Source organism: Glossina fuscipes, unplaced genomic scaffold (assembly GCF_014805625.2).
Source record: "Glossina fuscipes isolate IAEA_lab_2018 unplaced genomic scaffold, Yale_Gfus_2 0, whole genome shotgun sequence".
NCBI classification, from domain to species: domain Eukaryota; kingdom Metazoa; phylum Arthropoda; class Insecta; order Diptera; family Glossinidae; genus Glossina; species Glossina fuscipes.
Genome location: NW_023998414.1, coordinates 38,252,730 through 38,279,049, shown reverse-complemented (window position 1 = coordinate 38,279,049; position 26,320 = coordinate 38,252,730). Strand labels below are relative to the sequence as shown.

The 26,320-nt window shown below is 32.3% G+C and overlaps 1 protein-coding gene across 1 annotated transcript; it reads left to right on the top strand.

The window, feature by feature from the left end:
- Positions 1 to 8,538: 8,538 nt before the first annotated feature.
- Positions 8,539 to 21,635, top strand: LOC119636394 (SET domain-containing protein SmydA-8). The gene is made up of 2 exons (XM_038031714.1): positions 8,539 to 9,486; positions 20,092 to 21,635. Exons 1-2 carry the CDS (start codon positions 8,635 to 8,637, stop codon positions 20,527 to 20,529), a joined length of 1,290 nt encoding a protein of 429 aa, XP_037887642.1. The 5' UTR covers positions 8,539 to 8,634; the 3' UTR covers positions 20,530 to 21,635.
- The last annotated feature ends 4,685 nt before the right edge of the window (positions 21,636 to 26,320 follow it).

Here is a 26,320-nt window from a genome sequence, read left to right as displayed (position 1 = left end):
TTGAGTAAGATTTACTCTTAAAAACACACACCGCTTGATATAATATTTCAGTTATTAAAATGTCAAATATGTTGTCATATAAAGCCTTCCTATTCATTAGATCCGTTTTAAGGGAAGGGGTGCGAAAAGTAGACTTATTTTATTCAAACTACTCATAGTAAATAAATATTTCGTACTACTTTTCGTTATAACGTACAAACAATCAAAGTTCATTGCTATACGAAAGCTTATTCTTCGTTAAGAACGTTTACATAGAATGCCATTCAAACGATGGCCTCATCCCTTGCAAATTTCTATATTCTTCACCGAGTTTTGTCGGAAAATATTAAAAATAGAAAATTATTTCGATATAAAACCTTTTCTGATGAAAATGTACATGTATATATATATATATATATATATACATATATGTATAATATTACATTTATATATCTTTTTGAAAGGAATACTCATTTTGTTATATCCCACACCATTTAAGATACTACGGTATATTAAGTTTATGTTAAAATCTATCCATTACCCACAGGTAGTTAAGATAGACCGATCTTTTATTATAGCGATCAATTCAGAATTATTTTCTGAAACGGTCTAAACTGGTTTACCCCGTTCGATTGATGCCTGTCTACAGGTCGCATTAAAGAACGATCACTACTGAGAATGATTCGGATTAGATCAGTTTTTCGACCACTGCCCATAAGAAATGTCCTTATATCAATAACTATATAAAGCGAAGAGTTGTAAAATACTTTAATCGTAGACCGTGGTCGGCTATAATGTTTTACTCGAATAAGAGTTCCTACGTAACTTAAAGTATTGCAAAGTATGATGACCGTGAAATTAAATACAAAAAGGAGAGAGTTAAAGGAAGCTTCAGCAAAAGTTTGTAGTGCGTTTTGGCAGCATTACTTCATAATCATTGCTTATCACTAACTTGTGTCAATAGCAGCAATCCTGTAGAGTACTCGATCAGTTTGCGGCGAAGCAAAGAAAAAAATACCTGCACATGAAAGCGAAGATTTAAGAGTAAGTTGATGTTTGTTGGACAGGGCTATGATGCTTTAACTCTTTTACAAAATTTCAATATACACTCGCCTCATATGTAGTGGAAAATGTAGATGTATTTATTGGGCCTATTCCTTGGTTTTGTAAAAATTATAGGGAAGTAATTATGTCTTTCGAGGCAGTTTTCAAAAGGAAAAGGAACATTTGAAATCAGGATGGAAGATTTAAGAAGAGCGAAAAAAAAAAAAAAACAATTAACAAGTAACAAGCGCATGCCCGAAGCTATATCGAGCGACGCTAAATTCCTTTATGCTTTTTTATTCAATTTTATATGTTGTCGCCTAAGACAATTCCTACATTTGTTCTTGTGATCAAATACATGATAAAAACTATAATTTACTTTGCATGCAAAAGTGTAGCTGCCGTGGGAGCCGTTCTCTGAACTGACCTGATCTAATCTTAGCAGAATGAATCTTTCGTCTCCAAGACTTGGCATATTCTTATTATAAATTAAATTACCTTTGTATTTGCCTTTTCTTTTCAAATAGAAGATCGTTTTTTATGAGAACACCTATGTGATGCACTTGCTTACCTTCCATGCCAGATGGCTAACTTACAACCTGAAGAAGGCCGACATTTTTCGTAAAATGATTTGCTGGATAATCGATGGATTTATCTTAAGCCCTTCTGAATGAATGTTACATGCACCCGCATAAACTTAATGCATTCTGCATCTTAAGTGATGCAAATTTTAAGATGAAAATGTTTTATGGAATGAAATGGAATGAAATGAATTGGAGAAAATTGTTTAAAAAATATTTGAGATCATTATCAACCGATACCGATGCAAGGATAATAGGTGTGATATGCATTTTTACTTTATTAACGTTGAGCAAGAATACATGCTTAGCTTATGAAATATTTAATTTTATTTATGCGTTACTAAGATTTAAAAAATGTAAAATATTTCCTGTGTAAGATAAAGAAAAAAATTGTTTTTATATTATTTGATTATTAAAATGAACTGTTGACGAACAACAATAATAAGAGAAGACAGAAGCAGACAACAAACATGATTGCAATTGATATGACCAGACAGATGTTTTGTAAATTTAACAAATTGTAGGTGTAGTTACGTTGACAAATTGCAGATAGGAGGCAATTCTTATGTGCACAAAATATTCATATGTGCTACATATAAATATAATGAAAGAGAAGAGAAGAGAAGAGAAGAGAAGAGCGACAGGTGTTATATTTTCAAAGAAATTATAGTAATTTTCGAAAAAATCGGAATAGACCGCAATTTTAATCATTAATATAATTGTAAAATATAGAAAAATATAATTATTATCTTACATATTAAGATAAAGTAGTCGATTAACGAATAACAGTAGGCGTTCAGTTAAGCGTTAAGTTAAGTTAGCGATTATCTCAAAGAAATAAGAAAGTTTTATGCCCACCTTGATACAACGCAATACCATAAGATAGTTAGTTGTAAGCAAATTCGAATTGAACTTTTGTCGCCTTGCGATCTTATCTTAAGGCCACCTAACATTTTCATTTAGGGCTTTGTGAGGGGATTATGTCATATTTAGGAACTGCTGTTATCTGCTTCAATCACAAAAATATTTTCAAGTTTTTCATCGAAATTCTCCACAACTGGAACAATTTCAAATCTTTTAGATGGGAATATTATCCGAGAATAATTATCGATTACTTCTCATATTGAACTCATAATGAACTGGCAACAAAGCGAACAAATGATATTCCATTTCATATCATTGGTGAAATCGGTTCGATGCATTTGAATGAATAAACGTAGAGTGACTTCCTATCCTTTCTTGAATTGATTTTCAAAAATTTTCTTACTAAACATGTCTTTGTCTATCTAATCGGTCAGTTGAAACGGACTAAAGTCGCACTTTATAATTATTAATTATTTAAAATCATTATTAGACCGGACTTGATCGGCGCATGATACAAGTGATATAATTAATTTGACATGATAACTGCCTATTAGCGGATATAAAATCATTTAAATTAATTAATAATCATTTTGAATGGAATTCAAACATTTCAGATTTAATTTTGAATATTCTATAAAGGTGATAGCTGAAGAGAGAATAGTTTTGCATTCAGCAAATTCGTGTACGAACGCGTACTATAGATGTGTAAGTATTTCGTTGTTGTTACCATAAATACTGTTAAGTTGCCACCTACGTTTAATTTTTGGCACATACAACTATCATTACAATCATCATCGCCAATCTTGTAAATGTAAGTCACTATATACGCGGATATTTGATTTGATATACATTTGGGTATATTTTTATACCCATTACCATAAGGATGATGGGTATATTCATTTTGTCAACGCGTTTGCAACGCTCAAAAGGAAGCTACAGAGATCATATATATCCTTAATATATATATATATATATATATATACTTGATCAGCATCAATTTCTGAATCGATTAAAGCATGTCTGTCTGTCCGTCTGTGTAATGTTTGTTGTAAACATTCTCCTGGCCGCAAAAGTGAAGCTATCGGCTTGAAATTGAAACATTGGAGAAACATTAGAAGTTCTTGGTTGGCAGATTTGTATTGAAAATGGACAGAATCGGTCAAAGGACACGCCCACAGTACTACATAGGATGAGAATATCGTCATTTGCTAAAAGGGCTAAAAAAACCTGCAGTAAATAAATATACAAAAATTTGAACGCATATTCTGTGGGCGATGCTGTAACATTTGTGCACAAAAATTGACACAATTGACCATGCCCATCCAACATTATAGTGTATCAAAATTTAATTTACTTTTCAATATCTTTATAACGCACCATAGAGTATACAAATTCTTGGCCAGTTTCAAATTTGGAATGCACCTAAACGTGCCAGGCTTAGATCGGCCCAGAAAATGTTTCCGAATTGATTTGCATAATAAAAGGTGTGGCGATCTTCAACCCTTCTGAATGTTACATATATTCGCACAAACTTAATATACCCTATACCACAAGTAGTGTGAGGTATCTAATGGCCGGTCCTTACCTATTTCTTATTACATCAATATTCCAGGATCATGCAAACATCCTTTCATGTTTAAATAATTTTTCCTCATCCTTCTTCTACAACGATTTCATTCTTCAACGTGCGTTCCGTGCTGCATCTGCCAAAGAAAGACTCAGCCGTATTACAATATGATAGAGATCGCAAATTGATATATATATATAATTCTAGAGCGGAATTCATAATTAGCTCCAAAAAGTTCATCTCAGAATATAAATTTTGTCCCAAACTTTCGAATTGCTCTTAGCCTTATAGCCACTCAAAAGTCGATTTAATGAAAACGTGGTAATGCATTTTTGGTCAGAAAAAATGTTTTAATTAACATAAATACCCTTCAGAAATATCGATTATTGTATTCGAAGAATTAGAGATTATCATTGTTATACAAAGGATCGATTTACGTGAAAATTCTTATTAGGGTGGGATTGAAAAAAAATTGGCCAAGTTGATCTAAATTTGCTACAATTAATGTTTTTGCGTTAAATTACTGTTATGGTCTGATTTCCATTACTATAAAGCGAGTCGCGGTAATTGTTATACCCTACATCAGTTTTCGTACAAAGTAAATTAGATTTGTGCTAACTTATGTAACACCCAAATGGATCCATCTTTTATTATACCAATCAATTCGGAATCATTTTCTAAGACGATCTAACCCCGTATGTCCGTCTATCCATCGGATATCTGTTCATGTATTTTTGTGTTCAAGTTGCAGGTCGCGATTTTTGCGATATTTTGGTTAAAATTTTTTTATGATGAAAATTTGTGCACGATAGCAGTTAAATAAAAAAATGACGTTGATCTAATTTGAAGCATATGGGTATATTTCTTGCCCGCACTTCATATAAGATATTCCATGAGTAAGAAGTTCTTCGGAAAAACGGGTTAATTTTTTTGTATTTTATGATGAAAACTAATTCGTAGTAACGTTTTAGCTACGGCAGTGAATTTCGATCACATAAATCTATTTTTTTTTGGACCCCAACATATATAGGCGCTGTCATGAAACAAAGCAAATGCTCATATGGAGAGAAAGTCTAAACTGCTAATACGCGGGTTTTTGACGAAAATTATGCCTTTACGTGAAAATAATGTGTACTTTTTGGAGCATTATTATCAAAACACGCGAACAACGGTACTAGGCAAAGTGGTGTATGCTATGTAATAGTCGGCAATGCCCGATTGCTTGTTTATGAAGCGGAATGATTAAGCTTTGATTTCCAAATAGATGGAAAATATCGCGCCGACAGACATTTATTAATATATCTTCGTCATCGGTGTTACTAATACAGCGGCTCATGCACGAATAATACAAGAGGGTAACCTATCTGACCCCTGATATATATCAAATGTTTAAGAGACAATAATGCGTCAAATACTTCTTTCTCCGTAAATTTAAAGCGTGGGAATATATCAAACGAATCAATCTGATATGGATAGCTACAACTGAGCCAAAGTATATACAATATATTGTATCTGAAAAAATGTCGGAAAATAGCCAGTAATTTTATTTAAATTAGACAAGGCAAAGCCGATGCTTTTTCATTTCGAATCAATAGAATCCAAAAAAAATTTCTTGGGATTAGCCAGTAATTGCCCCCTAATAATAAGCAAGTAACATCTATTCTTCAGGGAATTATATATAATTACGATGAGTATTAGAATAGCGGTTGTAGTGACTGATGATTTCGCTTAAATTTCATAGATAGTCTACGTTTTTTTTATTGCGAAGCTTAACCAATTGAGTATTAAACCAAACTGCAGAGATAACCCATGAAAATATATTGATTATATGATTATAATCCAGGTTCCAGATGACAGACGACATGAAATCATTAAGAATATTATAAGTTGTTCTTCTAATATTTGGTGTAGTGTTACCCGTATTATTGAGACTAATAGAGCCATCCATCCATTCCATCCCTAACATTAAACCAATCGTTAAATAATAGTATTAAGGTAGGATGGTGACTGTCTTTCGGACAAACGAACGGATCTACCCGCGAGACATATAGATTTTCGTTATTAGAAAACACCAGACCTAACAAATTCCTATTGACACTGTAGACATTATTTAGGTGATATAGACATTATTCAAAAATGATGTCGAAGAACTCAGTAAACCTGGATATGAAATTGACGTAAAATAGCCTAAGTCCTCCCCCCATTTGAAGTCATCAATTTATCACTAAATTTCCATTTCAAATTACTATCGGCAAACGTTAAAGATAAACAGAAATATCCGATGAAGGCGGTATACAGGAGCAGGCAATATCCAGGTAAAATATTTTATATATAAACTCAAGATTGCGCACATTATAAACTTTCACTAGGCTTGCAGTTAGCAAGCTCTATAAACAGCAATAAGAACACCATCCCGTGTTCTGGCCAGTGTATCTCTCCTAAACACCTGTTAGTCAGAATTTAAAATTTCGGCATCATCTAACCTAGTGTTCAATCACGTTTCAGTGAAAACCAATGTGTGATGCAAACAATCAATGGAGTTTACACAGGTGTCACGTGACTTGGCGTTGAGACCAGTAACCTTTTTTTTTGTACTAGTAGGAGACAAAGGAGTTAACAAAGGGGGGCTTATGATATTATAGGCAGTGACAATACAGAAGTAGGTGATCCAGATGGCAGTCATTGTTTGCTTTCTCCGGGAAATGTCTTCTTTTAAATCAATACTCATTGGCCATAAAGATTTATTTAGAATAATAGCGAAGTTTTCGGTTCGATCTACGACGACGCGAAACAACTACCAGCTCCGATAGTATCCAAGTAAGTAAATGAATGATCTTTCCTTTTCCATGATATTAGATGCCGTTATGAGCTACTCGAAGGCAATAACACAATGGCATTAGGATAGAATGCCATCGCATTCGCTTAAGGGAAAGCAATTGCAATATGCGAAGAAAAATTATACTTCTTACTGCAAAAAAAAAAAAAAATGTTTGCGGTAAAAAGCTGCGATATGACCAATGGTATGCAATATACGTTAGGTTATTGCCATAGATTAGAGCGAGTTTGCTTGCCTAGCATGTTATGTTGATAATTGTTGTAATTATGAGAATATTCGGTAAAATCGGGTGTAATTATATATCACTTATGGTACAAGAATGTATATAAAGTTTGTGCGGACTTGACACCATCCGCTTGATAAACCGATTAATTTAGAAAGTGCTTCTAATCTAAGCTTGTCTGTCCGTCTGCACGTCGCCTATCGTTGCGTTCAATTTATCGACACATTTTGACCCAAAGAGGAATGCTATTGAAAATGTGTTGAATTGGACCTCTTGTTCGACCATTTCACATTTAATGTCTTATTTAGCAAAGCCGATTGTAGGACGGTGTAGGGCTTTTAATGATGAGCCGTGACTCTCTACGGGATTTTTACTTGTTTCCTTTTCATTTAATTTTTCTCTCAACTATGACGGTTGAGCTCTGTTATTAAAATCAGCAACAATTTCTCACCTGTAGTCTGTTGAAATTCCCGAATAAAAAAAAAAAAAAAAATGTTGCAAACATTCCTTTCATACTTTGCTTGACATCATCCATAAACCAAATATATTTTAGACATATTTACGTTTTGTGTTATTCATCATGGTGACAATGATGCGTTGATATGCTGAAATAAGAAAATAAACACAAACGACATGAACGTGACAACAACCTTACATGTATCATTAATGTTTGCTTGTCATTTTTCGATTTGGAATTTATCGTTTTGTTAAAACTTAATAAGAAAATTTACGAAGGCGTTCATTAACTTGCATTGATTTTCGATTTATTTTTCAAAATAGTGCCCGGTGCACTATAATTGATGAGTGAATGCAAAAAAAAAAAAAAAAAAAAAAAAAAAAAACTGTTGAAAATTATTTATGCATATTGTTGCTGTTAATTTATGTAAATTATTTCATTTAAAAATTTTTAACAAACTTGTTGAATTACATTGGACACAATTTTATTTTTACTTACTTTGAAAATGAAAAATTCAGCGCATTTTTTATTCAAAAATATTTTCTAAGTTGCCGATCGTGGTGAGAAGAGCATCCGAAACAAATGTAATGCCAAAAGATTACAAAAAAAAAAAAAAAAAAAGAAAAAAACCAAAAAAGATTACAAAAACAAAGAATTTAGTACAAGATATTATAAATTCAGAAAATTCAGAGAAAAGAGCGCAAGAGATTTTTACCTCATTTCTGCACTCAAGATATTTTAATAAAAATACGAATAGACTAAATTTTAAATATAAGTCTTATGAAGACTGGAAAAAGGAGACAGTTAGCAAGCGAGCGCGTAGTAGCGTTGAAGTGCCGGATTAACATATCACAAATGATCTTAATTTCGAAAAGTGCTTCATGTGCATGAAACAAACAACTCTTGAAGGATTAAAAAAAAAAAAAACATTTAAAGAAACAACAACAATAAAGAAGAAAACAAAACAAACAAATAAAAAAATTATAATTAAAAAACAAAAAATAAATAAATAAATAATTGCATTAAATAAATAAAAAAAATATTAAATAAATAAGAGCAGCAAAAGTGTAAAAGGATTCAATAATGATTTGTCCGAAACGTACAGCTGAGTTGTTGGAGCTGCACTTGGAATCGCTAAAGGATAAGGATCCTGCTTGGGAGATAGCGGTTTCGAAAATAGCCGGTCGCGGCGTCTTCACTACACGCAAATTGAAACGCGGCGATATCATATTCCGTGATATACCGATATTGATAGGCTTAGCAGCACGTCAAGAGGACACTCTCAACTCTTGCTCAATATGCTTTAAAGTGCTACCCGATACGAAATTTATGTGCCGTCAGGGCTGCGCTTTACCAGTTTGTTCGGTATGCGCAAAGAAAAAGCAGCATAAGGATGAATGTGCCCTTTTAAAATCGTGGGAGCCGATTGAGCCCGATGTCGCCAATTCGGTTATCATACGTTTAATATGCGTTGCGCGTGCCATCAATTTATCGAAGGAACAACGCGATTTAATTTATTGCTTACAGGCGAATTTGGATAACAATCATCGCACCGAGGTACGCAATGCGGCAAAATGCTTTAATAAATTTCCGACCGATAAGAAATTGATTGAATTAATGAATCGTACAGTAGCTGTATTGCGTACAAATGGCTTTGATGAGACCGCCGATCGTACCAACGATAATCAAGAATTTTTCTATCGAGCTTTATTCCCATTATTCGCTATTGTTAATCATGATTGCGTACCAAATTCGTATTACATGTTCGAAGATAAAACCAATTATATGGTATTACGAGCGTCGATCGATTTACCAGAGGGCACGGAAATCACTACAACGTATACAAAATTGTTTACCGGAAATATTGCGCGCCATTTATTCTTGAAGATGAAGAAAAATTTTACTTGCAAATGTCCACGATGTTCAGACCCAACGGTAAGTTAATAAAAATTGAAAGAAAACAAATTAAAAAAGGCATTTAAGTCAAAGGAAAGGGAATAGAAGGCTTTCCTTATTTACCAATTTAATTTTTTATTTTTTTTTTTTTTGGTGATACATGCATATATCGAATTCATGTCACTTTTTTTTATGGATAATGTACTTTTACGCCTATCAACCTAGAGTAGTTGTCGAGGAATATTTCCTAATTTCGAGGTAATATCCTGAGAAAAAATTTACCATTAATTTAATGAAAAATTAAGAGTCGATTTAGCTATATCTGTCTCTCTGTCCGATTTTTCATTATTGAAATTTCAAAAGTTTCCGCAGCTGAAATGAAAAATAAAACAATTAAAACCGATGGAGTTCGAAAACGGGACCTTAGACATGGCGGTTTTTTCTTTTTTGTTCTGAACGATATATATATATATTTGGTCAACGATTGATTTATAATCATTCCCTTACTTATCAGAATCTTTGTTTACGTATCGAGACCTTTGTAATAATTGTGCGATAATATTCTCTGACGCTGCAGTAGTCCAGCAATTTTACGCATTTAGAAAAGTGCTACAAAGTTACGAAAAGTTTCCTATTTCATTAGGAGATATTATAAGGAATTGAAGATGAATAGTCGGTTGGTTAGATGAATAGAAACTTCGAGCTTAGATTTTAAAAAAATGTTTCCCTTTTCGCGTTGTGCATTGAATTTGGTTAGCGCTGACATCACGCAACCTAATTGTACGACGTTTCAAATGAATTTAGGTAACCTCCTTACGTAATTTATTTTTGACCAATTTAGTATGAAAAACTTAACCTTTGTAATATTAAATTTCAAAGATTGCAACGGCAGCATATCCCGGAGGAGTGTAGTGCAGCGTATTACCTGATAATATCAATGTATTCGAGCTTCAGGAAATCTAATTGCTTTTCGCTTATAATTTAAAGGCTTCATAAAAATTGTATAATAATCTTCTTCTTAAAAGTCGGATTCGTTAAGGAGTATACTTTTTTTGTATGGTACTGTAAAGATGCAAGCGTTACCTTGGTACCCTTTTTCAATAAAAGATGAAATTCTGCCAACAAATTCGTTTTTTTTTTTTTTTTTTTTAAGCACAAGGTATACGTTTCTGTTAAGCTAATCATTAAGCTATCGTGAGCATAGCATGCTTGGATTGAATTTTAATTTGATTTTATAGCCTCTTGGGAAGACAAACAAGAATTTTAATCGATGTAATCATATCTCAGTGTAGCCTTTATATATCATTGTTGCCAGAGTTGAAAAGGGCCACCTTTCCAAGAAGTTTTGTCTTCGTTGCTTCATATGTGAAAACGAAACGTTTGTTCGCAGTTCGTTATGACTAAGGACACCATGCAAAACTTTCCATAAATACAGCAGACGATTGGCTAAAATATGTATTAAAATTAAAAGCAAAAAAAATGAAACAAGTAACAAAACGAAATTCGATTGCGACTGGGTCAAAAAGGAAAAAATCGATATTTGCCTTGGGTGGGAGTGGCTAATTTTTTCCATTTTTGTAGAATAATTTTATGAATATTTACATCGCTTATCTTTAGTATAGTCCATGAGGACCGTGCATGAAGACACGGAAAGGAAAAATGTTCTCGGTTTCGGTTGTATAAACGCATGGGCGTTGCAGGCGTGTTCTTTGACCTGTTTGGGCCAAACATTTTCAAACTTTTTTGTAAATTTGCAGAATATATCTCGCTTTTTCGCGAACGAAAGATACGACACCGTTGACCGCACGGACGAGATGGATAGCCGAACAGACTGACACGCTTAAATGCATTTCATATTTGGCATTTTTGGAGCTTGATCCTGAAAAAAACCCTTAAATTTTGATATGCTATAATATACTTGTACAGGCATTACAGCATTGTTCACATTGTAGTCTTGTTTGCCGCAGCTTATGAGTAATGAGTAGAAAGCCAATCTTTTACTCCTTTTGAAAAATGGAGTTGTGATACTGTAGCCGCGTCTTTCGTTCGGTATCGCCCATTTTCAATACCAACCTGCGTGCAAGAAATTCCACTGTTTGTGCCTAATTTCAAGTCGATAGATTTATTTTTGCGGCCAAGAGAATGTACAACAGATTATTGCATGGACGGACAGGTGGACATGCTTTAGCATTTGATAGTCAACAAAAACGTATACACTTTATGAGGTTTCTGAAGCTTACCTCTGGGCGTTGCAAACCGTTCTTTACCCTTCGGCTTTTGGTGATGCGCATGAACATCTTTAAAAGGTCTGTTTCCGCTCGCTTCCGAACAAATTGACGGTGATGATTAAAAGTTGCGAAAAAGTGGAGCTTGTAACTGATTTTTTAAATACAAATTTCACTTTAATGCGTTATGGAACGCATTTGCTGCTGCAAGGAAAGCATTATACCGATAAAAAAAATACAAAAATGAAACTGTGACTTGCAGAGCAGTAAGTAAGTAACGCCAGTTACGGTGCTTATAGCGCAGAGCACCATGGAAAGATGTATCTTTCCAGTTGAGGTAACCATCATCAATAGATGACATTAACGGCATGTAGCATTTCATCTGCTTTCACACGCAATGCGTATTCAATTAATGGAAATCGCCGAAACATCTTAATCGTCTCCCCAATGACGATGTTAAGCCTTTGCTTGCAAAAGCAAATTTGCTCCGAAGTTTTTTGTTTTCATTCCCCTTTAAGTTATATCGCAATTTTTACAATCCTCTACAATCGACATTAGGATATTTACTACCTCGCCTTTGTTCATTTAAGTACCATATTTACATCTACGTATGTGTGCATTTTACCTTTTGAATATGTGATGTGATCTGGTTCAAAAAAGAAAAACTGAAAGTCGGCGTTTACCTGTTACGCTCTGCGTATGTTCTTATAATTTAATTATATTAAGTTTGTCAAATGTGTTTCACGCGTAGCATCATGTATCAGGAGCAAGGGAATTTAAATAGTAATTTTGCATCATGAAAACGTCTGTTCGTCTACAGCATAGGCAACTCGGAAAGTGAACGATAACCTGCCGTCTTCCGATGGCCAATTCTTCAGATCGATGTAATCGTAATTAGGGCATACCAGTGGCTCTCCCAAGGTAAACATATACGAAAATGGGTCGATGAGTATTTCATCTCGAAACTACGAAGTTTTTACTGCGAGTTCTTCCGTAAGCTACCCAAAGAAGAGACAAAAGACCTTAGATGATGATGACGAATATTTCGATTATTAAGCTTTGTGATATGGATTTTTTAATGAAATAGGAATTTTATCGAAACATACAATGGTTCCGAAAGTAAACGTAAACGAAATCAATTTCTAATTGAAATTTGGAAAAACTATTCTTTTTTAATACATTGCTTGGACCTTGCCATTATTTATAGATAACCGCATGAGTAGTCGAATATGCAAAGGTCGTGGGTTCAAAGCTCAAGTGCGACAGTATTTTCAATACAGACGATCATATGGCCTAAGTTATCCGGTAGCCTTTACACACCCACTTTCTCAATTTATTTACACAATGTATAGGAGGCGATAGTTATATGTTTGATGAACCGATATTAGATATGGTTATATAGTCTTGGTCATCTAGAACAGTGCAAATGATTAAGGTCCATCTAGGAAGAGAATGAAGGTTACCACAATTCCTAGTATGATCAAGTTAAGGCATTTATTTGCGATGAAATTATAAAATCCAGAGGATAACAAGAAGTAGTTGTTCTAGTGTTCGAAGCACTTACTAATTGTTAACCAAATTCAAAAGGATCTCATAGCTTATAGGACTAGCATCCTAGCATCGGTCTTATAGTAACCGAGAATTGTTTAGCCCAATATCATGGCATTCATTCCCGACGAACGATCGCGAGTTTGATTCGATAAAAATGACAATTTGAAAAAAAAGAATCCACTATACATTATATATAGTACACTATATACCACGTCGTCGAGAACATAATACGTTTCTAAGTGTATGATAGAAAAATACCGATCGAGAAATTGTGAACTAGTTAAGCATATGGTGGTTCAGAATGACAGGACATTCACCAAACAAGATAAATATTTACATAAAATTGAATATTATCTGCTTGTTATTGGTAGCATAAAAAAAAAAAAAAAAAAAAATTAAACTTGATAGAACTGAAATATTACTCATTAATTTGGAAAGTGAGGCAAGTCGATTTAATTATGAAAAGCTTTTTAGTTTTGCAGTGTCATACAATGACACAAAAATACAAAGAGTGCATCTATATTAGTGCTTATCGATATTGTTATTCAAATGTAAATCGTGAAATATATGCATATATTGAAAAAAAAAAAGTTGGACTTGCCTCACTTTTAAAATGAACGGTTTATATAACAGTTCATATTGTGTTCGATTACATTATCCTGATTACGGTTTTCTTTGGACTATCGGTTTATGTAACGTTTGCGTACGTATGCTCTGCGTTAAATATCCTCTAACGTAATAACTTATATGTATGATGCCTATATTTATGTAGCATGCGATTTTTAAAATGCCACCATAATTATCTTTATTTAAAATCAAAAAAGAAAAAAAAGACGATTCAGCCTTAAATAGCTTATATAACATCACTTAATACAGCGACACGTTATAAGGATTTGTCAAAATAAGATGTTATATGAGAAGTGGCCGAAAAACTGATCCGAGCCAAATGATTTTCAATAGCATTCGTCTTTTAGCTAAAACATGTCGATGCAGCAAATTTCAAGAAAAAATTTTCAAAAATTGCGACTTATACGTTAAACGCAAGAAAACAAGACGAATAGACAGTCAGACAAATGGACAAATGGACAAATGGATAGTCTTTTTGGGTGTGCCATGCGTCCGTTCAAAGTTTATATACTCTTCTATAATAAATGGTGTAAGGCATATATATATATAAAAAAATAAAAAATTGCATTAAAGTTTTTCATTTTGTTTTACTGAAGCTTAAAAAAAGTAATTAGCTGATTAGACTGATATAAGGAAAGATGCGACTAAATCAATTTTTTAAGATTTTTCTCGGAAATTTGGCAAATGTTCTTTTTTAGAGGGCAAAGCTCTTTAAAAGGTTATAACAATTATAAAATGAAAGCAATTGTGTTATAGTTTTTTTTTTTTTTTTTTTTTTTTTTTTTTTTTTTTTTTTTTTTTTTTAAATAACATCAGTAGTTAACCATTGATCAGTTTTGCATTTACATTATATAGCTAAAGTCATAAAATTGTGGATATGTTCATGTTGAAAGCTATAATCATTTAATATTTAATATTAAAAAAAAAAAAAAAAAAAACGCGAAGAAAATTCGTTTTTTAAACACTTGTTTATATGAATTCTAAATTTTATTGCATTAAAGACAGAACTGATGTCTGCCAATACTATGGAATGATAATTTTTTCTATTTGTTTTTCTTTTCATCTTATTTTCTATTAACTGAATATACATATGTATGTACGTACATATGTGCGCGTGCGTATATGCATTGTATATGTGCTTGAATAATTTTTTCGCATAAATATTTTAACATCATACACTTGAACTTGAAGATTAAACGCATATTCCAATTCACATTCAATTTTAGTGATATGAAAAACAACTGTTAAATGGTTCTGAACTTGAAAATTACTTAATAAAATATCTATTAACTGTTTTGTTTTTTTATTTTTATTTTTTTGTTTTAAATTATTTCTCTCTTGCTTTATTATTATTATTATTATTGTTATTATTGTTATTATTGTTATTATCTTTGTTCAATGATAATTTAAAAAATGTGCCGAATTATTAGCCAATTAATTAAAATTAAAAACTGAAATAAATATTATTTTGTTTTCTTATCTAAAATCTATTGTTAGATCTTTTCATTTCAATGTATAAACATAAACATTCAACCGTACCTATAAACAGATATCTTAAGAAGAAGGCAAGTAAAACGACTATAGCGAGTTACAGCCCATCATTAAATATCCTACACTAATCTACATATATTTATGTAAAGACTTTTTAAAATAACGAAGTGATTCAACTTAAGTGAGGACTGACCGAATTTAAAACATTTTCAATAGGTTCCGGTCTTGGGCCAACAAATGTCACTGCACCAATTTTCATGAAAAAAGTTCAAAAATTTGCAAATTGCGAGTTGAACAAAAGCAAACAACACGGACAGACGGGCAGACAAACTTAAGGTGACAACAAGCAAAAAGTGATTTTGAATCTATTGATAAAAGATAAAAAAAAGTGAGACTATTTCAAGTTCCATTGGATGCTGCCTATATTCGGATGAACTTAATATATCGTTATACCGCACATAACGTAGGGTATAAAAAGGAAAAAACAGCAAATATGTTAATATATTAATATTTTTGGGCTTTTGTGCTTTGAGTGATATGTGGAGGAAAAGAATTTAAAATTTTTTAGTGATGGCATGCAACACACGTTCGTTTCAGTTATGAAAAAATGAAAAATCATTTAAATCCAACACAAATACTTGGAAACATTTTAATACGATTCTACATTTTGTTTTGTTTTTATTTAAAAAAAAAAAAAAAAAAAAAACAAAAGCGAAAGATATAATATATATATAAGTGAAATGCTTTTCTTTTTTATTTTTATTTATTTATTTATTTTTTTTTATTTAAATTGAAATTTATGGTAATTTATTTTCGCAGTTGAACTGAATTCATTTAAATAATTTAAATATCAGAAAAAATATTATTAATAATAATAATAAATTATATCTTGTGCCTCTACTCGGTTAACAGCTTAACAGCGACCAAGTTAATGGGTTTAGATAAAAGGTATAAGAGAGCGAGCAAAACTAACCAGCAAGAAAATGTTTTACTAATAAAAGCTTATATTTACCTTAATTTTAAATTAAAAAAAAAAAAAAAAAAAAAATAGAAAGAATAATTTTAATAGATTTCAATCAATCTCGCGATAGAATAGATTCGTTGAGTTTTGCTTGTTCGACTCTTCTATGGAAAGTTTAAAGCTTTTTCTTGCACACACTTTGCTGTGCGGCATAAAACGGAGAAGAAGCCGGGTCACACGTTCATTTTTCACTACGAATCAGAATTTAAACGAAATGGGAAGAAATTTTCCAGTCCGAAGAGCAAAGCCTCTATCGTTGAAGTCGAGACCTCTAATGCGCTCACGTACAATAATAAATCCCTTCGTTAGTGTGAAAGCGAAGAAGCCCGCTTTAAAGTCGGTGGAACTAATCTGAGTCATTATCATCATTTTTCTTAGGCGTAAGCAAGGAGACAACAAATTCGCGTCCTTTGAGATGTCTAAGAGAAAATCTTAATGATTCTGAGACGTTCGACGGGGGCTCGTTTGCACTCTGGTATGTGTAAGCATGACTTGTTTTCGTCTAGGTTTCTCACTTATGTGCTTTTAATTATCAGCTACAGCCTCACTAGAAAAAAATCTCGGAAGATGTCTCTCTTAAAATCAGATGGATACACTTGCTTGGGGCTTTGAGAAAAGGCAGGGTTAAAGAATATTCATGATTGCTTGATGTTACTGCCCTCTTTACTGGGATTGACAGATTTGGCTGAATTTGGGATTGCAGGGCGAATTCGGGGATGATTGTAAATTTCCTTAAAAGAAGAATGAATTCCTCTCTTTTGGAACGATCTATAACAGCGATGACGAGATGATTGGTTTGAATTTAGCTGAAGGATCATAGCTTTCCTTTGTGGAGCTTAGTCGTCATTGTTGCTGTTTAACATAGATTTATTTACTTATCTTACTTACTGGTTATATATTAACTCACTTCAGAGAAGGCTTTCAGTCCGTCGATAATAGATCGGTTTCTAAGATAGAAAAGTGCGAGTCTATCTGTAGCGATAATTGTAAATATATTAGTGCGTCATAGTTCCTTTGAGAGCAAGCATTCAAAATGCCTAAATTAACAGAAGGACGAGCAGACGTGGGTAAATCGATTCAGCATTCTAAGCTACTTGAAGTATAAAAATGTATGTAGCATATATAACCTTTCATTCTACTTAAAGCAAGTAAAAAAATTGTATTCGGCATTGGTCGAAAATTTATTACCTATCACTGTTATCGTAAAAAAGATAAAAAAAAGTAAAAGAATTAAATTTTCATGGGGTGGGCGCGGCTGATTTTATTTATTTTCAAAACAAAAGTTTTTGTCGCATACGTATGTAAGTGTTGTAGATATGTCTTTGAAAAAGTTTAAGTCTCTTCCGAACTCTTTTGCAAATTTGTAGACGGAGAATGTTTGCCACAAACACTGCGGAGCTGTGCAAACAGACAGATGAACTGACAGACATGTTTAGGTGCATTCTAAATTTGAAACTGGCCAAGACTTTATAGACCTTGTGGGGTTTTTGAAGCTTTTATCGACGCGTTGTACACGTAGTGAAAAGATCATTAAAGTTTGATACGCTATAGTATTGGATAGGCGTGGCCGATTTTTTACCTTTTCTAACAGATGCTACGGTATTGTTCATGAAAATGTTTCTCCATATGTATGTATATTTAGTTGGTGTAGTTTATCAGCAATGAGGAGAAAACCAGTTTTTTATTTCGAGGAGTTCTCAGTTTACGTGACACGGTAAGTGTCTTCTGCGACCGATTTGGCCCATTTTCAATACCAACCTGCGTCCAAAAACTTTCCAATGTTTCCGCAAATTTTGAAATCGATAGCTTAATTTTAAAGCAGAGATTATACAGAAACACAGAAGGACAGACGGACTGACTTAAATCGATTTAGAATTTGATGCTGATCAAGAATATATATGTACTTTTTCGGGTCTTTGGTCAGAATAAGTTTCCATGTTAAGCAGTTATTGTAACTGTTTTCATAGTTTACAAGTAAAGCTTAATTTTCAATTAAATCTTACGGTAATCAGCATAGTATAAGTTTTTTTTTTTTTTAATCCGCCTGAGTAGCCGAAGGCGAAGAATCTCGACTAGCAAGTCAATGGTCGTGGGTTCGAATCTCAAGTGCGGTAGAGTTTTTAATAAAAGCCGATAGCCTTAGATGCTAGTGCTTTTACGAGCTTGGTCTTAGAATTTATTTCTCTGGCGAAATTAATAATAATAATAATAATAATATAAGTTTTTAAAACGCAAAAGGTAGAAAAATAAATCGCTCTTTAAAGGCTTTCTCTATAGGTTCAAGAGAATATTGCCTTGATACCGGCTTAAAGTCACATAAAATTGTTTTAGATCGTTGATCGATTCATTGCTAATTAGCAACGGATGGAATTCTAATTTAGATAACAAAGATAAATTTATACCTCTTTTGAATATTTGTGGTAGAGAAATGTTATTCAAAATTTAAAATAATAATAAAATGCTTTTAGGAAAATATATACGCAAAGAAAATCTAGTGTCTATCTGCAGCCGTTTATCAAAAGTTAAAATCTTCAACTAATTACGAAAGACATAAAACAGAAAATCTTATCAGATTTTCGAAGTTAAGAAAAAAAGATGACATTTTCAAGCAAATTTAAAGCAAGTAAGGAAGTTACAACCATTTTGAGATGACATATCAAGCCAATAAATTAAAATAAGTAAAATGTATTATTAAATGTGAAATGGTTTTTCCTTTCTACATAGATCACAGTCTTTATTAAACATGACCTGTGGTCATTAAATAAGAAATTCAAGTGTCAGAGATCAAGTTTAACCTTTGTTGTTTCATAAGTTGATCAACAACAGGCAACAGGTTGACGCACAAATGAACAAATATGATCGAATCAATTTAGAATCTTACCTTGATTAAGTATATAGTGCAAGCAATATAAGCAAGTAGAAATTTAGTATAACGTGCTCTTCTTCTTCGATGAGGGATGTAATAAGTTTTTAAAGAAGAGCAATTTCGGCAATGACTTTGAAGGATGCATGTTTAATGCGAGGCCCTCTTCGGCAAATAATGATTTCAATAAATGAATTCGATTGTTGCCTGTAAAAGTGCGCCACTGGTTGGATGGCCTTTAAAGTAAAGCACTCGAGTGGATTATATTTATATCAAATAAAAATACGCGCAAAAAAGTATGCAGAGCTTTTTGTTTGTGAAGAGGATTTGGATAGAAGAGAAAAAGAAAGAAAGAGAAAGAGGAAGAGAGAGAGAAAGAGAGAGAAAGAAAGAGAGAGAGAGAGAGAGACAGGAAAAGACGAAGAACGAAAGATAGATAAAAAAAGAGATAGAGATAGATGGAGATATAAATAGCTAGTGAGATATTTAAATAGACGAATGGATGGACAGAGTTATATAGATAGACATAGATAGATAGATAGATAGATAGATAGATAGATAGACAAAAACAGATAGGTAGATAGATAGATAAATAGAAAGAGAGAGAAAGGGTGAGGGAGAGGGAGAAAGAAAGTGAAGAATTTAAAAAAAGGATATAAATAAATATAGGGATAAAAAATAGATAGAGATAGAAAGAGAAAGAGAAAGAGAGAGAGAGAGAGAGAGAGAGAGAGAGAGAGAGAGAGAGACAGAGAAAATAATTTAAAAAACAATCTTATAAATATATACATTATACTCATTGTTACTATTGCTAGTAGGTATTGGCTTGACTTTTAATATTTTGTTAATTTTGATTTCGTTTACAGGAGAAGGGTGCCTTTATATCGGCTGTCTATTGTCGCGATACTAATTGCTCTGGTTTGGCGGTACCTGAAGTAACTGGTTTGCCGCATCCCAATTGGAATTGCTTGGAGTGTAAGCAAAAATCAACGCATGCCCAAATGATTAAAGCTCAAGATTTCGCTTCGGGCGCAATAAATGCGAAAATTAATTCACATTCATTGAAATCGTTGATTATCTATTTGAATGAGAAAAGTGACAGCTTTATACCGAACAGTAATTATGTTATAATTGATGCTAAGCTACAAGTAATCGCTCGCTTAAGTAAGAGTATGGAGGATTGCGCTCAAGAATCGGCCGGAGTTAAGGCAAAATATTGTCAAGATATATTGGATATAATGGATAAATTAGGTTTGGGTGATTGTGTGATGCGTAAATATTTAGAAATTGAAAAAGCTAAATAAGTTTTTACAATAATCAAAATATGTTTATTAAAATTTATAAGTTCAACAACAACAATTTCACATTTATATTAATTAATAATAATAAAATATAAATAATATTCGAGGAAGTGATGTAAAAAGCATAACTAAAGTTGAAAATATATATATATATATATATATATATATATATATATTTTACTTACATGCAGACGACACATACGACGTATATGGCTTATGTTAATTTAAAGTATATGATCATTTGTTTGCTTTATTTTGTTTTATGTTCATTTAGATTACGTTCGCTTTTCTTTTCTTTATTTATTTATTTATTTATTTATTTGTATAATTTTCTTGCCTGTCTCGTCGTATGACGTGTCAGATGTTTTCGCTGTTATTGTCAACTAAATTAATATTGTCAATTTTGGACATGGCGTTACAAAAAAATTTTTCTTTACCAGTTCATAATAATAATATAATTATTGTATTTCTTGAAAATTAATTAATGTTTACATATAACAAAGAATATTAAAAGTGAACGTTTTTTCATATCTTTAAAGTCCATGCGTATATACAGCGGAAAATGTAATTTGAAAAGAGAAATATTTTCTATAATCATCATCGAAGGCTGGATTACATTAAATTCGTCGTTGCGTTTGTAACATTTCAATATCCGCCAGAGAACGTAGTAAAATCGGAAGAAAGAATCGGATAATCGAAAATATCAAGGCAATGTTCGCGGGTTTCAATCGTAATGCGATAGATTTTACTTTGGTTTATGATGGGCTATAGTGAGTCCTTAGCCTATAAAGGCATAACACTTACCGATTGGATACACATTCATGGCCATTACCATATTACATGAATACGAGACATCTCCTGAATTCCCTGAATGGATTGATCGGTCATATTAGAAACAGATGAGACAAGAGAAGAATAGAATAATCAGAGAGATATTATACGATAAAAAATATATTTTCTTGATTAGTGTGAGCAGCTGATAACTCGCAGTGATTATACTCGCAACTATTTGCCTATCTTTCTATGCTTTTGTCTATCAATTATTAACTTAACTGCTAAAGCCATACGATATTTGATAATTGGATGTTGAAAAAGTCGAATAAGTTGAATAATAAATTTTTTTGAAATTTTAATTCACAATATATCAAGTATTGAAAATGTATATAAACGATTAATGATAACTGAAATGTACAGATAATTTCAATATATTTTCATTAATATGCTATGACCTGTAACACTGACTAATGTACACTTTGATTCAAACATTTATCGAGGTTCTAAAAATGCTCCAAATCCCATTGTTAATGATAATAAAAAAGAAAAAGAAAAGAAAAGAAAAAAAAACCCATTTTGATTCTCGATAAGTTCGTCTAAGGTAGTGATCCACGTGATCGTCGTGACTCAATATTCAATATACATGTTGGGTAAAAATGCGAACGAATTTGTGAACCATAGAAGTTGCTATCAAATTGTTTACAATGCAATGATTTCGATCGGCTCATTGAAGTGTAGAGTGTAGAGAGTGTTCGCGATTCGCCTTGGAACACTTGTAGCATTATATGCATGTATGGTTCTGAATTTTGTGTTTATTTATTTATTTATGTTTTTTTTTTTTTTTTTTTTTTTTTCGAAAATTTTAAGTAGACCAAAAATTAAAAAAAAAAAAACATTTGTAATTGATCGTTAAGTTGCATTGCTTTGCTTTGCTTTGCTTTGCTTTGCTTTGCTTTGCTTTGCTTTGCACTGCATTGCATTGCATTGCATTGCATTGCTTAGCATATTTAATTAAATCACTCAAGTAAGTATGTTCTTTAGGCAATTTGCTGTCGGCGCGAAGTGATCATTATGGTGCTGTATGTGTGTTATATTGTGTTATATATTCAGGGAATTATTATTATTATTTTTTTTTTTTGCTTATTTAACATTTCAGAACGAGAATGTAATAATAATTTTTATTATTTGTAAATAAAATAATGTAAAATAGTGTTAAAATTTTCCCAATTGTTTTTGATAAACTCATTATAATTGTGTGGAATTAATAAATATTCTCGCTGTAGTAAACCATTAACGTTATTTATTATTTTATTGTTTAGTCTATAGCAAGTGCAGCCTGAAGAAATAACCTGAAAATGTGCAAAATATCATTTGTGTGTTTTTTTTCCTAATTTATTCCTATTCCTATTTTTTTTTTTTTTTTTTTTTTTTGATACGATGTACTTACTACTACAGCAACGTTGAAAACGTGCAAAATTATTCAATGACGATCTTAAGTTATTGATAAAATATACTAATGGCTTGTTCTCAGAGATGGGATGGCAGCTCAGATTTCTTATCGCTGCGGCTGCGATTGATTGCCGTTAGTTTTGTTTTCGACTTTTTCTCTCTCATATCTTACAGATGTTTAATCAACTTCGATAAAATCGGAGAACATTCTAGGAAGGCATACCCAAGTCCCTTACTTAACTAGGGACAATAATTATTTTCTCTTTCGTATTATTGAGTTCTTCTTCATATCAGACCTTCATTACATTCTGTTGTTTGACTTGAAAAAATCTGCCGCTGAAGACTGTCAAATACTTTTAGAAGCTTACGATGACGCTGCCATATCATCATATCCCAATTATTAGTTTTGGTTTCAATCAAAAAATTTTGAAGGCAAAGAATTCCGCGAATTGTTGAACCAAAGCTCACCTCAAGCTCTTAAAGAATTTAGTAGTTGATGAATCAGCTGTTTCTAGATCCAGATCGCTATCATACGATTTGATTGAAAATGTCAATTTACAGAAGAATTTTCTGCAGCATATTGTGACTGGCAATGAAAACTGGATAAACTGCGATAATTCTAAGCACAAAAAATCATGTGTTAGCCCAGGAGAGCCATCCAAATCGATATCGTAAAGTTTTGCTGTGATCAGCAAGGTCTACAGTATAACGATCTACAGTAAAACGGAATAAAACTGTTACGGCAGACATCGATCGAGATCAATTGAATGATTGTTGCAAAAAGGACCAGCAAAGACGACTAAAAAACGCCTGACAACCCTCGGTCATACGTTGCAAGAGCAACCTCAAACGGACACTATTGCAGCTCGTATGGGAGGTTCTGCCGCAGCCAGAGTACTCGCCAGGCAAAGCGCGTTGAAGAACGCTGAAGAAAGGTGAAATGGGTTTCTTGATAAGCCAAGTTAGATGGCTACGAATTATCTTAGATATTGTTTGTTATTTGTTCTCCTCGCACAGTGACAACTAGGAGAAGATGAACAATAATTTTCATATATGTCTATAGTATATACGAAGCTTCCTCATTAATGACGCAAGTCATCGAATCTTGCTTATATAATTGAATAAAGACATCCGATATGTACTTTATGTAAAAGATGGCGTGTGAACTGATCACGGAAACATATAGTTTTAAAAGCTTGAAGAATACGATCTTATATTTATAACCTGCACCAGTGTGTATGAATGTGGGTAACATTCACAATGACTTCACACAGATTCGCTGTTTAGAATCGTTATGTAAATAAATGTAAGTTCATCTCTAAATGTGTCCCGTTACATCTCTGTCCAACTGTCCGTTGTCTGTCCATGCTTTCAGTATACAGGTCGTAGTTTAACGACATTTTGTAAGCCCACATGTTTTAGCATGCTATTGAAAATGGATTGAATCGAGTCGCTTCTACGAGGGCTCACCCTGCAACCACTTTATTTAGGAAAAGTTTTTACATGAAAAAAAAAAAACATTGCAACATTCAAAATTTCATAGAAAAGGAAGTGTAATTTTTAAAAATTTATGATGAAAGTTGGTCCACAACGATTACTTGGCTTAAAATTAACTATGCCAGCTTTGGTCTGACCCCATTCCAACCCCCAACGTTTTAGTATAGGAAATATTTAGTCAAATAATTGATATGGCAACAAAGTGTAATTTTGAAAGCCTTATAAAGAAAAGGTAGGTAAAGTGTAATAAAATCCATGAGAAGAAAATTAAATTTATTAAATTTGGACTTTTGGAATTTCTCTCATATAACGAAGGTACAGGGATTAGATATTTAATATGATGTCAATAAAATAAATTAGATGAAATTATGTAGGGTATTTAATGGGCGGCTATAAACCAAGGTTTTTACTTATCGATAAGATTAAGTTGCTCCGTTTATAACGATTGCAATCCAACGGAAATCGTAAATTTATCGTCTTGCTGCTTGTGAACGGTACTTTTTTCTATCAAAACGCAAATTCTTTCAATCAACAAACAAACGAAATTCCGTCGTCTTCTTCATTTAGAAGCAGGAATTATTTTTCTTTTTTTGTTATACCGATCTTCGGAAAAAAATTTTGAAGAAAATTGTCCAGTCTTGTTGTTGTTGTTGTTTTTTTTTTTTTATTTTTCATAAGGAAATTTATAAAATACTTTTATTGTCGTTTTTATGAAATTGAATATTTCGCATAAATATTTTGCAAAATAAATTATTTCATAAGAAATATTTTTACTTTCGTATCTGTTGAGCGATTTGATTATAATGTTCCAGTTACTGAACTGGTTGATGGTACAAATATGTTTAATAATTCGTATTGCACCTATTTAGGGAGAAGTCTATAGCTTAACTTTATTGCACTTATGGTTATATGTGTGTAAACGACAATCGCTACAAAACCTGTGTTTTATTATAATTATAATCAACATCTAATGACATCAAATAATAGTCAATTTTATGTTTTGATCATAAAAAGAAATATCAAAGATGATTACCATTTAAAACTTCGTGGAGTGGAAGTGTAAATCGCCAAAGCTACTCCTCGGATTTAATATATTTATTTTACTACCTCTTTGTATACCTTAGCGTATGACAATAAAATAAAACAAACATTGAAATAGTGATCTAAAGTTTTCAATAAACTTGCAAAAATTTACCGTTGTAGTGAAAAGATATGAAAAGATCGTCGCTCGCAAGCGATCAAATATCTAAAGTTTACTTATCATATATTTTGTTGAACTGATGGTCTCCCAAGATTCATACCATAGCGACCTTAAGTTTTTTCATTTGTTCTTGCATAAAAGCTGTAGAGTTAATTTTTCTGTTGTATACTTTTCGGCTTAAATGGAAAATTAGTTTTCTTGATTTAAACAAATACTCAAATGATTAAATAATTCCTCTCACGATACTTGAATGGCAAGATCGAGCGACGATCCGTTACTATGACATTTTGACAATAATGAAGTGCCTCACATATCGTATATCACCTATATAACTAAAATGTGTATAATTTCCTAGCATTTTGTACAATAATTGCATAAAATAAAAACAACATTGACAGGTATCCCACGATGGTCATCTGTTAGCCACATGTACCTTTTTTGAAGTTGCCCTAAAAAAATTATAATCGGATCTATGCATCGATTTTACTCATTTTTGGCCCTTAATCGAAGAGGAAATTAAATTTATTTGTCGAAACAAAAGTTTAAGATGAAGTTGTAATGCCCCATTTGATCGGCAAGTCGATCGACAAACAGGCTAACCGATGTGTCGATTTCAACTCTGAACTTTATGCTTATGCTATGTATTCGAATTTTTTGAGATGAATTGTAGAGCATTCCTCTCCAAAATATACATATGTTTGATAAGCATTGTCTCTATGTGTTGCAATCATATAACATATCTAATATACTTCATTGGCGAGTATAATTACTAAAAAACTAAAAGAAAAATATTAAAATAGAAAATTCTTTACACACCCACATACATGGATTTTTAGATATCCAATGTTTTTTTTATAAGCGAAGTAGGGCAAC